The 12973-nt window shown below is 47.5% G+C and overlaps 1 protein-coding gene across 7 annotated transcripts in view; it reads right to left on the reverse strand.

The window, feature by feature from the left end:
• Positions 1 to 12973, reverse strand: part of DYSF (dysferlin) — a 304292-nt gene that overhangs the window by 112734 nt on the left and 178585 nt on the right. For all 7 annotated transcript variants that reach the window (XM_075128161.1, XM_075128162.1, XM_075128163.1 and 4 more), the window contains one exon: positions 10779 to 10856. In XM_075128161.1, the coding sequence (XP_074984262.1) occupies positions 10779 to 10856 (78 nt within the window). The remainder of the gene's footprint in view (positions 1 to 10778; positions 10857 to 12973) is intronic.

Raw genomic sequence — 12973 nt, forward strand, 5'->3', positions numbered from 1 at the left:
ACAACAAACTCATTGTGGAGGCAGAGAGGAGAAAAGATTTGGGTGGACTCCGACACTATTTGATTGTTCACTCTTTCCCACCTCTTCCCTCCTGTTTCAAAATAAAGGGTGAAATAACACCGAAGATCCCCACCCTTCCCCCTACCAGAGTCAAAAAGCTGCAAAAGGAATAGAAGGAATATGTTGGTGGCTCAGTGCAGGGCTACCACAGCCTTCTGGCTTCTAGAGCTGCTAGGGAACCCGGTTCTGTGTTTTAATACAAAGGCAGTGAGTGTCTCTTGTCTAATGGTGAGCACTGGGGACTGGGTGTCATGACTCCTGAGTTCTATTTCTACTCTACTGTTGCAAATGCTCAGTCAGATGGAATCTTCCGAGAATTCAGCTGCCAAACTCTAACAAGTCTCCACTGAGCATGTGCGAACAAAGACTTATAGCTCAGCCATATTTGGGTGTATGATCACAGAGATGGCCGACAGCATAGCCCTGACACCAGGACGATCCCCTGGCAAATCTCAAGTCCTTGCCCCAAAACATGGGAGCATCTCAATGAAATGATCATGAAAAAAAAACCCTGTAACATGTCTCTTTCCCCAGCCTCTTTCTGGAAAAAAAAATATTTTTGCAGAAAGTTTAAAAAAAAAAAAATTCAGCCTGAGGCATGGAAAATTTCAGCCAAAACTGCTATGATTTGGCAAATTTATAAGAAACTGAAAACAGGGCCTTGTAATGGGAAGTGTTGGGCAACCTTAATGATAGACAGTGCTACCAGCTCCACTGAGAATACAGACAAGTGTTTATTATCACATAAAATGCTCCATATTTCTCAGGATATAAAACACCACTCACCTCACTTCTAGTTGGGATGAAATCCTTCATGGTAGGCACATTTTAGTACAATTAAAAAGACAGGATACAGATGCTCTTAATCCCATGAAAATCTGGTTTGAGTCCCAGCTCCTTTAAGAAAAACACCCCTAGCCTTTCAATTCCCGCACCTCCTTTCCAAAGTTTCCAGGGTGGACAGACTGCTCTGATTTAGTGTTTGGTAGTAAAAATAAATACTAAAGATTTTATAGATGTGCCAGTGTCAGGTATTTTCTTTTCCAACTGGCTTTTCACTCAATTCTTTCATTCACAATAAACACGACGTGAGCCGGGCCTCCCCCTTCAGAGAGGTTCTTTGGTTCACAACAAGCCCAGGAGCTTAAACTCCCTGTTTCTTTGTTGGAAGGAAGAGGAGGATGGTCACAGGGAAGGGAGCAGAGGAGGGATTCAGGGGTTAAGTGGGGAATGGAAAAAGTGATGTTCTTTCTTCATCCCATTCCAATCTGAGCTTAATTTGTACAGTCGCTGGTGTTTTGTTAACATTAAAGTTCCCAGGCCAGACTTCCAGAAGGAATTCCCTTTCAGATCTCCCTCAACGCTATTAAACAAACAAAAAGAAAGAAAAAGAAAAAGAAAAAGGAAGATGGACGGAGGAGGAGAAAGCCGAGACACCAATATCTCTGCCCGTTATGAAAGATGGGGCCTACAGGTTGCCAACTCTCCAGGACTGGCCTGGAGTCTTCAGGAATTAAAGATTAATCTTTAATTAAAGATGATGTCACGTGATGAAATCTCCAGGAATATGTCCAACCTGAACTGGCAACCCTAGACCTAGTGCAGCTCTCACATGATACATTAACAAAAAGGGCATGGCACCTCTCTGGAGAGATCATCGGCAGGTCTCGGGTTGGTGTCAGCAGCTGCTAGGGGCTTGTTTCCACCAAGAACGGTCTGTTAAACCCCTTTTGAATGAACACCCCCCTTGAGGGGCAGGCTGCCTGCATGTGCTCTGGGGTCTCTGACAGGATTAGATGTGCTCTGTTAGCATCCTGCACCTCCTTCTCTCCTCCTCATTCTTCTCATGCAGCCATAATGGCACTAGAGTCATTTCCGACCCACAGTGGGTTATGGGCGAGGGGAATCAGAGCCCTGCTCTACAGATGTCACAGGGTCATCTGCTCCTGTTTACACCACTGTAAATCCAGCCAGTCCAATTAATGCAGGTGTCACAGGGCAGGCTCTCTCCCACTCTGGGGTCCCTTAGAGTCTTGGAGGCTTCTTGCTTGTCAACACCTCTGGGTGTTTTGTTTTATTGATGTTACCACCACCAAATTCCCATCACAATCCCTGTGCAACATGTCTACCTACCGTGTCCTTCGACCCTCAGCCCTTCCTCCAGGAAGTGGGAGCGTTCTTTGCAGCCAGAGACCTAGCCTCCAACAGCCTCTGCTAGCACCCCCTCCCGTTGCATATCCTTCCTGTGCTTTTAACTAGCCTCCCCAGCTGGTGGGATAATTAGCTCATCAATGCCAAGTCTGCTTAGGCAATTAAGTACTCTCCACCTCCATCAAGCCTTTCCTGGTGGACTTAATTATTGCTGATGTGGTCAGCGTGCTGGGTCAGCTACTGGCTCTCAGCACTCTGTCCCACAGGGGTAAATAAAATGAGAATTTGGCAAATTGCTGAGTGCAACTCGCTGCTGAGAGGCTGATACAAAGGGCCGGGTTGTGATCTCTGTTACCTTGGTGGTAACTCGACTGAAGCTAATTGAATTTCTCTGGATTTGCACTGGCCAGCATCTCTGAGAACAGCATTTGGTCCCTGGGGCACCCTGGAGAGGCTTCCTGCTACCAGACAGCTGGTTGGTTCACTCAGAAGCTACTCCAAAGTCAGCTGTAGGCGTCTTGACAGCCTCTTCAGCAGGATGACGCCGAGAGACGCTTACATATGGGAATCTTGTTCTCTCTGCACCACTCCGATGTTGCTTTTGGTGTGGTGATAACCAGGGGTTGCATGCGCCCAGCTCAACTGTTCTCCTAACTCTTCCTCTGTCACCAGTCCCTGGTTTTACCTCTCCTCCCCTCTCACTGTTCTTGGCCTCAGTGAAAGCTTGTGGCAGTGAGTTCCACCATCTAATTATACCCTGTGGGGGGTCAGTATCATTTCTCCTGTCTTACAGATGGGGTGTGCTGAGCCATAGAGAGGGTAAGTGACTTACCTGAGGTTATGCAGTACCTATGTGGCAGCACTGGACTCAGACCTCTGGGAAAAAGTCCAAAGAGCCATGGTCTCTGCTTCTGCTGGGATCATCTGAGATGGGAGTTTGTGGTCTGTTCAAAAGAACTCCAAGACCCACGAAACTCCTCTCAGACCATCCAGTGGGAGAGACTTAGGCTTGCCACAGACGTTGGCCAGATCCACATGAGAGACAGAAAGGCTCCAACCTCCATTACCTAACCTCCGATGACTGCATCCCTGTCAGCCCTCCCAGACAAAGGAGCCCCCCAGTGGGCATTCCACATTCAGATTCTGAAGCTAGCTCTAAGCCTTGAGCAAGCTGGAGGAATGTCCATGCCATTACTGCACATGCCACGCTCTCTCCTTCCTCTGCAGAAAGACATTGAAAATGGGAGAAAGTGGGTGTCCGCAGCAGCACAATGAAGGGATCCATGCGCGGTCTCTCCATTAATCTCAGTGCTGTGTTCACTCTGAAACTGAATAACAGCCACCTAAATGCCCACAGTGTGAACTGTTATTGATCAGTTTAAGGAAGGCGCAGGCAATGGGCTCCTTCAGTCAAATGCCCTGCTGCTTTGTCACAGCTGTGGCTCTCAGCCACATGGGCTCAGCCAGAGAAGGACCCTGAAGACTTCCCTTGTAACTTACCCAGTCTGCTGCTCTGCTCTTCTTCAACAGCTGATTATTACTGCATATAGGACATCCCAGCTAAGAGTCCCAAAATACGTGGCAAGCATCACATGGGAATCACCAGACTGGATCAGCCCTGAGGTCCATCTGCTCCAGTATCCCATCTCTGACAGTGGCCAGCAGCAGATGCTGCAGAGAAATGTGTGACTAAACTCACTGTAGCAGATGTAGGATCACCTGTCCCCCATGAAGGCCTCATATTGATCCCTAATAGATAGAGATCAGCAGGATCCTGAAGCAGCAGGATTTCAAAAAAACTGGCATCAACTGTTATACTCTGGATGGTCTTGTTATCCATATAAATGTCCAGTCTCTCGTGGAGTCTTGCTACATGACATCCAGTAGCAGTGAGTTCCATCATCTAATTGTGCCTCACCAGACCCCAGGGGTAGGTCAGTTCATTATTCCCATTTTACAGATGGGTGAGCTCAGCAACAAAGGCGGGAAGTGACTTGCCCAAGGTCACACAGCAGACACATAATAAAGCTGGGGAGAGAACCCAGGCATCACCCTGACCCCCAGTTCCTACTTCTAACCATTAGACAACACTCCCCCCGCCTACAACTAGGCCTGGAACACAGGAATTGTGACCCTCATACCCTCCGCTCTAACCATTAGATCATACTCTTCAAGGTAGGCAGAACCTGTGGTGTGGTGATAGAGTTCCTAGCTGCAGTGGAGAGCTTAATAACATAGCAGTTTCTTGGTCAGGATGTCCTCTAGCCGCTGCTGAAAGCATGGCTCTCTGTGTTTATATCTTCACATGACATGGAGTCAAAAGTGAGTGAATCCCTCTCTCTAAATAAGGAGTAAAGGAAAGGAAAGAGGCCCCCAGGGTGGTGAGCGAGTGGGGAAAGTGGAAAGCCAGGGAGGAGGCCTGTGAAAGCTGCAGCAGGAAGGAGGCAGAGCCCTGTCTCAGCGCAGCAATAGAGTCCATAGCACAAATGGTGCCGCTAGAGACGTTTGATTTTGCGGGATGTTTTGATCCTTGCTGGATCCGTAGATCTGAGTGATTCCAGTATCTGGCTTCTGGTTTAACAGAGAAAGTACAAGGACACCAGGTAAATGCTCTGATATTTGCCAAGGGTGATGCTGCTGTCCTATGTACCTTACCTCTCACTGGTGAGAAAAAGAAAGAATACTCCAAAGTGAAAGGCTTTTGATGCCCATTTCTTAGGCAGAGAGAATATTACATATGAAAGGGCCAAATTTATAGGAGGTGCCAGGAAGAAGGGGAAACAGCTGAGATTTTTACTCCTGCAGTTCATAGTCTTGCTGAACATTGCAAATATGGAATGTGACAATAAGAACTACTAAGAGACAAGATAGTTGTTGGTATAAGAGATATCAGTTTATCTGCACAGCTTCAGTTAGACCCAGATCTCACAGTAGCAAAAGCTATAGCAAAAGTGAGACTGCAAGAAACCATAAGGAACAGCAGTGTGACTCACAAGCTAGCAGCCTGGCGGGGACGGGACGGGACTGCATCAAATAATATTGACACAGGAAAGAGAAAAGACCCAAATGTGAAAGGAGCAGTCAGACCGAATTTACAACCTAAGAACAGTGCACAAGTAGAGAGTGGGAGAGCAAAGACCCTTAGTAGGAGGGTAGCTTGGAAAAGCTGTGGAAGGTGTGGCAAGACACTAAGCCATAGCTGGCAACAATGGCCTGCTAAACAGATGGAATGTGGGAGAGGCCACAAAATGGGACAATATACAGGTTATCAAGAGTAGTGGGAACAGTTTAAGAGGGAAATGCTATTATCAGACGACGAATCCCTGATTCTGAGACTATATCCTCAATAGAGCAGGCAACACCTTGGTGCACAAGCTTGACTCTAAATGGTTGAAGCCTTAAATTCAAAATTGATACTTGGGCAGCAGTCACTGAAATTCCAAAAAAAATTATAACCGATCCCAGGATGAAGAAGATCTGCAAAGACTAAATAAGATTCTATGTGGGGCGAGTAACATTACATTGGATGGTTGAGGCCAATTCCTTGAGAAACTGGAGAAAGGATGGAAAGTTCTTCAACAAATAATATATATAATACAAGGACTGACAACACCCTTAAAGCCAAATTCAGGGAAGGCATTACTCACCTAACCCAAATACAAAGATATTTCTGCTGGAAAGAGATTCCTGGGCATCACAAATCATTGTGGGGAAACTCTTACCAAGTATAACTCATTTAACAAAATCCTTAAGGGATCTCCTGAAAGGTCACAATATGTAGATCTGGGGGAGCACAAAACAAAATGCATTTCGTAAAATAAAAGAACTATTGACAACTCCACCTGTTTTGGCACAATATTTGGTCAAGTATCCAACCATAATAGCAGAGGATAAATACCGGAGAGGGAGAGGAATTATTTAAGCTCAGTACCAATGTGGACACAAGAACAAATGGATATAAACTGGCCACCAGGAAGTTTAGACTAGAAATTAGATGAAGGTTTCTAACCATCAGAGGAGTGAAGTTTTGGAATAGCCTTCCAAGGGAAGCAGTGGGGGCAAAAGATCTAACTGGCTTTAAGATTAAACTCGATAAGTTTATGGAGGATATGTATGATGGGATAACATGGTTTTGGTAATTAAATATTCATGGTAAATAGGCCCAATGGCCTGTGATGGGATATTAGATGGGGCGGGATCTGAGTTACCCAGGAAAGGATTTTCTGAAGTATCTGGCTGATGAATCTTGCCCATATGCTCAGGGTTTAGCTGATTGCCATATTTGGGGTTGGGAAGGAATTTTCCTCCAGGGCAGATTGGAAGAGGCCCTGGAGGTTTTTCGCCTTCCTCTGTAGTATGGGGCACGGGTCACTTGCTGGAGGATTCTCTGCTCCTTGAAGTCTTTAAACCACGATTTGAGGACTTCAATAGCACAGACATAGGTGAGAGGTTTTTTGCAGGAGTTGGTGGGTGAAATTCTGTGGCCTGTGTTGTGCCGGAGGTCAGACTAGATGATCATAATGGTCCCTTCTGACCTAAATATCTATGAATCTATGAATTTATGGATGCATCTTCGTATGGTTCAGGAGAAGTGCGCACCCAGCCAGAAGGAGATCAGAGACCTGGTGCATTAATACCAAGAAGTGTCACAGAAACCGAGCAGCGGTGGAAAAGGAACTCTAGCAGTCACTTGGGCCGTGAACGGCTCAGTGCCTACCTGTTTGGCTTGAATTTTAATACAGAAACAGACCACAAATGCTTAGTTGCATTATTGAGTTCAAAACAACTGGATGACCTTCCACCTAGGATTCAAAGATTTTGACTATGGCGGATTCAATTTTCTCTCAACGCTGAACACAGATCAGGGAAAGCATTCAGAGAGGCAGACTTTCTACCTAGAGCCCCAGATGTGCAGCAACCAATGGAAGAGGAAAAGGCTTTAGAGAAAGATATCAAAGTCTAAACTGACCTTTTTCTGGCAGCAATTCCAGCATCTGCCAGCAGACTTCAGCAAATTAGAAGTGAACAACTAAAGGACGAGACCTGCCAGAAACTGACTCACCTCTGCCAAAGAGGGTGGGGTTGAAGAAGTCAACTGCCAACAGACCTGCTACCATATTGGCAGAATCAAAATGACCTTCACATGACCAATGGCCTGCTTCTGCAGGGATGGTGCATTCTTATCCCCACAGTATTTCAGAAAGTGATGCTCTCCAAATCCGTGAGGGACAACAAGGTATAAACAAATCCAGGGCAAGACCCCAAGAATCGATATGGTGGCCCAGTCTGAGTAGGCAAATTAAGACCTCAGTAGAGGGCTGCAAGGGCAAGATATGTAACAAGAGCGGGAAACAATCACCAGGACCGCTACTCTCCACAGAACTACCTGACAGACCTTGTGTAAGCGGGGGAATAGTCCCACTATTGTGGGGAACTTTCCTGGCTTCTGCACTACCCCGGTGAAGTGGGCTAGCAAAAGGATCTGAGTCCTCGCTCCCACTTCCTTTACCCAGTGGCCTCCCTGTCCTGGAGGACTCCCCTTTCACTCTCCTGTCTGGCAGAGTCCTTGTAACCCCAACAAGGCTGGGCCCAGGATTCCTGGGGGGCTCAACCCCCAACCCTGCTGTGGTCACCTAGGACAGGGGCCAGGGTGTCCCCACTCCGGGGTACTCTCTCTGCACTGGGCACTTCTCTGACCCACTGACCATTATATACAATTTAAAGCAAATGCAAGTTATTTAATCAACAACTAATTTTAAAAAGAATAAGGGAAAATGGGAAAGGTGAAAGGAAACACATCACCCCGCTCTGTGGCAGGGAACATCACAAACAGTGTCCCTGGAATGTCCGGGCAGTTCACAGTCTGCTCCTTGTAAGTCCCAGGCCCCTTCTCCGGCCCTGGCTGTGCTGTAGGGATGCTGTGGGTTGGACACTCGCTCAGGTGGTGGCCACACACTCTCAGGCTCTAAGTGGTAGGACCCTTCTTCCCAGTGTCGCCCCCGCCCTGTCGGGGTTACAGTCCAAGCCTGGCCTGCAGAGCCTCTTGGCTGAGGCGTCTCCCTGGGCTGGGCCCGCTGCCCAGGGTCCCCCTTGCTCTCCCCAGCTGCTCACCGCATCCAGCTCGGACTGCTCCAGCCCCAGCCCCACCACTCTGTCTCTGCACTGCTACTGCTCTGCCTCCAGCCCCCTGGGCTGCTTCTCTGGCCCCTCTGGCTCCGGTTGCTGCAGCTCTGCTCCCAGGACAGGTCTGCTCTGCAGGCTGCTTCTGTGACTCTGCTCCCAGCACAGACCTGCTTCCTGGGCTGCTTTTCTGGCCCCTCCGGCTCTGGTTGCTGCAGCTTTCTTCCCATGGCAAGTCTGCTCTCTCTGGGCTGTGCCTCTGGCTTTGGGGCTGCAGCTCTGCTCCCAGGACAGGGGCTGCTCTCTCTGGATCTGGCCCAGCTCTGCTCCCCTCCTCAGCTTGAGCCCCTGCTTTCTCCTTAGCTCGGCCCCACTTGGTCTGACCCAGGCAATTCCAGCTCACACCAAGGACTGGACCTCCCTGGCCTCCTGATTCCCTGATTAGCCTGCCCGCCCTGTCATTCAGGCTGACCTGGAGCATTGGCCTCTCCCCATTGTTCCTGGGAGCTGTCAGCCTCAGGGTCCTGATTCCCCATCGACCCTTCCCCCTTTTTAGTACTGGGAGCTAGAAACTAAAACACCCCCACTGAATGTGAGTAAGGGGGCAACAGCCCCCTTACACTTGGCAGCAACTAGCCAGAGATTTGTTTTTCTGTAAAGGACAAACATATGTAATTGTAGTTGATTACTTCTCCAGATATATTGACTTGACTATACTTACACAGATCTCATTGGCACAGGTCATCCAGAAACTCAAGTCAATGTTTGCAAGACATGGAGTTTCTGAAGTCCTTATATCTGATAACAGGCCTCAGTTTATCTCTGAAACATTCCTAGAATTTGCAGAGAACTTGGATTTTGAACTTCACACTAGTAGTGCATATTACCCCCAGAGCAATGGGGAGGTGGAGAGAGCAGGACAGACTTTAAAAGGATGTTTGCAAAAATCAGTGGAGCTGTATAAAGCACTCCTGGTATATCAGCCAACACCTCTTGCGTCTGAACTATCTCCAGCAGAACTTCTAATGGGAAGATGAGTAAGGGCATCTTCACCTGTGGCATCACTACAACTTAGCCCTAAGTGGCCCGATCTGAAGGAATTTTGAAAACTGGGGGCGGAAATAAAAATGTGTCAATCACAAAACTTCAGTGTTCCACACAGAACAAAAGCGCTGCTTGAACTGAGAGCAGGACACAAAGTTTGGCTGAAAAGCTCTCAGACATTTGGAGCTGTTTAGAACTTGGCAGACGCTCCCAGTTCCTACCTAGTGGAGACTCCAAAAGAACTTCAGATTCTTCAATATTTCCCAACGCAACAAAGAAGGGATCTGGGACCTACACTGTCCGGAAGTGAGCCCTGTCCACAGGGAACTTTATGCACAATCTCAATACAAGTGAGTAAATGCTCTGGAAGACTGATCAGAGCCCCGCAAAGACTTGATCTTTAGAATACTGCTCCGGACCAAGTAAATGCCATTGACAAGGGGACATGGTAGTGTAAATAGTTTAAAGGAATCTAATGTTGACTTTGGACTCTTGTGTGCATATACTTTGGTGTATAATTTAAGTTTCAATCGTTTATTATAAAGCACGGGAGGTGTGAAGTGGTTATAGAGTTCCTGGTCTTGTACAGTTACCGGAGACGATCAGGATGCGTTGCAGCGGGGAGCTTAAACATAGGAACTTCCTGATTAGGGAGTTCTCTCCTTGCTGCTTGCATGGCTCTTTGTGCCTCACATTACAGAGCCATAGTAGATCACAGGATGTGGGAAGTCTAAGAGAGGAGCACCCAAATCAGAGCATCATTTAGACCGGGAAGGATCAAGTGTAAAGCAATGTCGGTGCAGAAATGCTCGTTATCTGCCCTGTATCCTTTCATTTCCTCCATGCGCATCAGGGGAGCCTGACACTTATTACTGGTCAGTGCAGAGAGGACTATCACCAGCTCTCAGTCTTATCTGCGTTCACGTGTAGACTCTTATCCACACTGGTGCGGGCGCACGCACAGGGACTGGCAGAATCAAGGTAGCACACTGCTTTAAACATCCCTGTCTTCATTTCTTTTTAAAACCACCGAGCTCTCTGCTCTCCAGCTGTGCCACAGGCTTTCAACATAAGCCTGCATCTGTGAGCAGGGACCATTAGCAAAGCAAAAGCGACATGATTCAGGAGTGACCTGGGTCGACTGTGGTTTCTGGCTGCTTTCTCACAGAAGATTCTTGAAAGTCTGACTCCTTCTCTGATGGGAATCAGGCTACTCACTCCTGTTTCCTTGGGAAAACCTCCTGCATCTATCTTCTGTTGCACAGCAGCACAAACCCCCTTTTATTTCAATCTGTACCAACAATTACCCATAGAGCACTGAAGGCTGCCTTATGGATCCCTGGTCTAAGCTACCGTGCTAACTTGGAATTAAATTGTGTGCCCATACGAGCATCTGTGCTTACCTGAAAAACTGTCCTTGTCCATGGCGATCAGATCCCGAGCTTGGTATATGTAGCAACGCAGGTGGTATCTGCTTCCATCTTTATTGAGAAACAGGGGGAGAAAAAAGCATTCAGTTCTGCACCGCTGAAGTGCTGGAAAATCTGTGATAATTACACAAGGGGCTTGAATGTTTCCTTGGATCCAGGGTGTCATGTCTTGGGCCTAAGGAAGCCAATCAAGAGTAGCGCCATCCACAGCAATGGAGTTACTCCAGATTTACACCAGAGCAGAATCTGGCCTGCCTATTGTATATTATCTGGTGAATGGTCTAGTCTAGCCTTTGAGTTGTGAAAACCATTTTTTTGGTCCCACTACAATCGCATGGGAAATGCACCAGCTCCCTGCACTGTCCCAGTGGACCATACACTTACTGGGGCAAAACTTGCCTTAGGAGCTGGGCGGGGTACCTGCAGGGAGCAGAAGGAGGTGCTCCATAGAGGGATCCTCTACCCTAAGGCCTCAGAGTTAGCTACACATCGCACACATCTTGCAAGTCGGTGCATCCACCTAGCTGTGGATGTAATGGCATAGGTCGCACCCCGATCCGCATTCCCTTTGCTGTTCCCAGCTTTTTCACCGAACAAAAACGTCCTTCCAGGCACAGGACCCCTGTGTGGCAGAGGATCTGTCGTGAACATTCCAGTAGGGGGCACCATAGCAGCACTTCACTGAACAACTCGGCAGATGTTCATAGATTCATAGACTCAAAGGCCTCTTGGTAAGCTGTTCCAACTTGTTTATTACCCTCAATGTTATAAATTTACATCTTATTTCCAGTCTGAATTTGTCTAGCTTCAACTTCCAGCCATTGGACCATGTTAGACCTTTGTCTGCTAGACTTGAAGAGCCCACTGTTAAACATTTGCTACCCATGCAGGAACTTATAGAGTGTGATCAAATCACCCCGTAACCTTCTCGTTATTAAGCTAAATAGTTTGAGCTCTTTGAGGTCTATCACCATAAGGCATGTTTCTAATCCTTTAATCATTCGCGTGACTCTTCTCTGAACTCTTTCCAGTTCATCGACACCCTTTAGTTGTGGGCACCAGAGCTGGACACAGGATGCCAGCAGCAGTTGCCAAATACAGAGGTAATATAATCACTCTACTTCTACACAAGATTCCCCTGTTTACACACCCAAGGATTGCGTTGGCCCTTTGGTCACAGCGTTGCACTAGGAGCTCACGTTCAGCTGACAGGAAACTTTTTTGAAATCTCAAAATTTTTCCCAGTTTCCCACCTAGATCCACTTTCAGCATCTTCACAGCAAGCTTTAGGATCACAGAAGCATAGAAATGTCGGGCTGGAAGGAACCTCAAGGAGTCATCTAGCCCAGCCTCCTGTGCTGAGGCAGGACCAAGTAAACCTAAACCATGCCTGACAGCTGTTTGTCTAATCTGTTCTTTAAAACCTTCGACGATGGGGATTCAACAACCTCCCTTGGAAGTCTTGCTGTCATGATGAATATCTAGCCTCATCTATACTACAAATGCTAACAGCTACACCAGCAGAGCCCCCTAGTGCACACACAGTGTATGCTGACAGACAGAGTTTTTCTGCCAGCAGAATACCCCCACCACACTGAGGGACATTATCTGCGCTGACAGAAGCACTCTTCTGTTGATATAATTGGGGTTGAGATTTCCTGGAATCTATGTCACCAGAGTGTGAGTGGGATTTTTAACACCCCTGACTGACATAGCTGTGCCAGTGTAGTGTAGACCTGGCCCTAGGCACCTTTTTAAAATGTGGATCCTGGTCTTATTAGCCTTTATATAAACAAATCTGCATTCAATCCCAGCCTCTTCCTTTTGGTCTGCTTTCTCTGGTGCCTCGACTCATCCTGACAGCGGGTGAGCCCCCAGGGAGCAGATATTACAAGGCTTTCGTCAGTGGCAAAAAACACCACAAAAACAAAAATTGCCATCCGCACCTCAATATTGTACACCAGGGAAAGAGGATCTCGTTTAGACAAACATGTGATACACCAGCATGTTGAACACACCTATGTCAAGGCCCAATCAAGACTGCTGCGTTGCTCTGCTCAGGATGGAAACGAGCTGAACCTTCAGGTACTGGGGAATGGACGTGAGGTAAACTGGGGTATTTACACCTAGGGTGAAATTCACCCCTGTGCAGAGAGACAAGCACAAAC

The sequence above is a fragment of the Caretta caretta genome, chromosome 4, assembly GCF_965140235.1.
Source record: "Caretta caretta isolate rCarCar2 chromosome 4, rCarCar1.hap1, whole genome shotgun sequence".
NCBI lineage: Eukaryota > Metazoa > Chordata > Testudines > Cheloniidae > Caretta > Caretta caretta.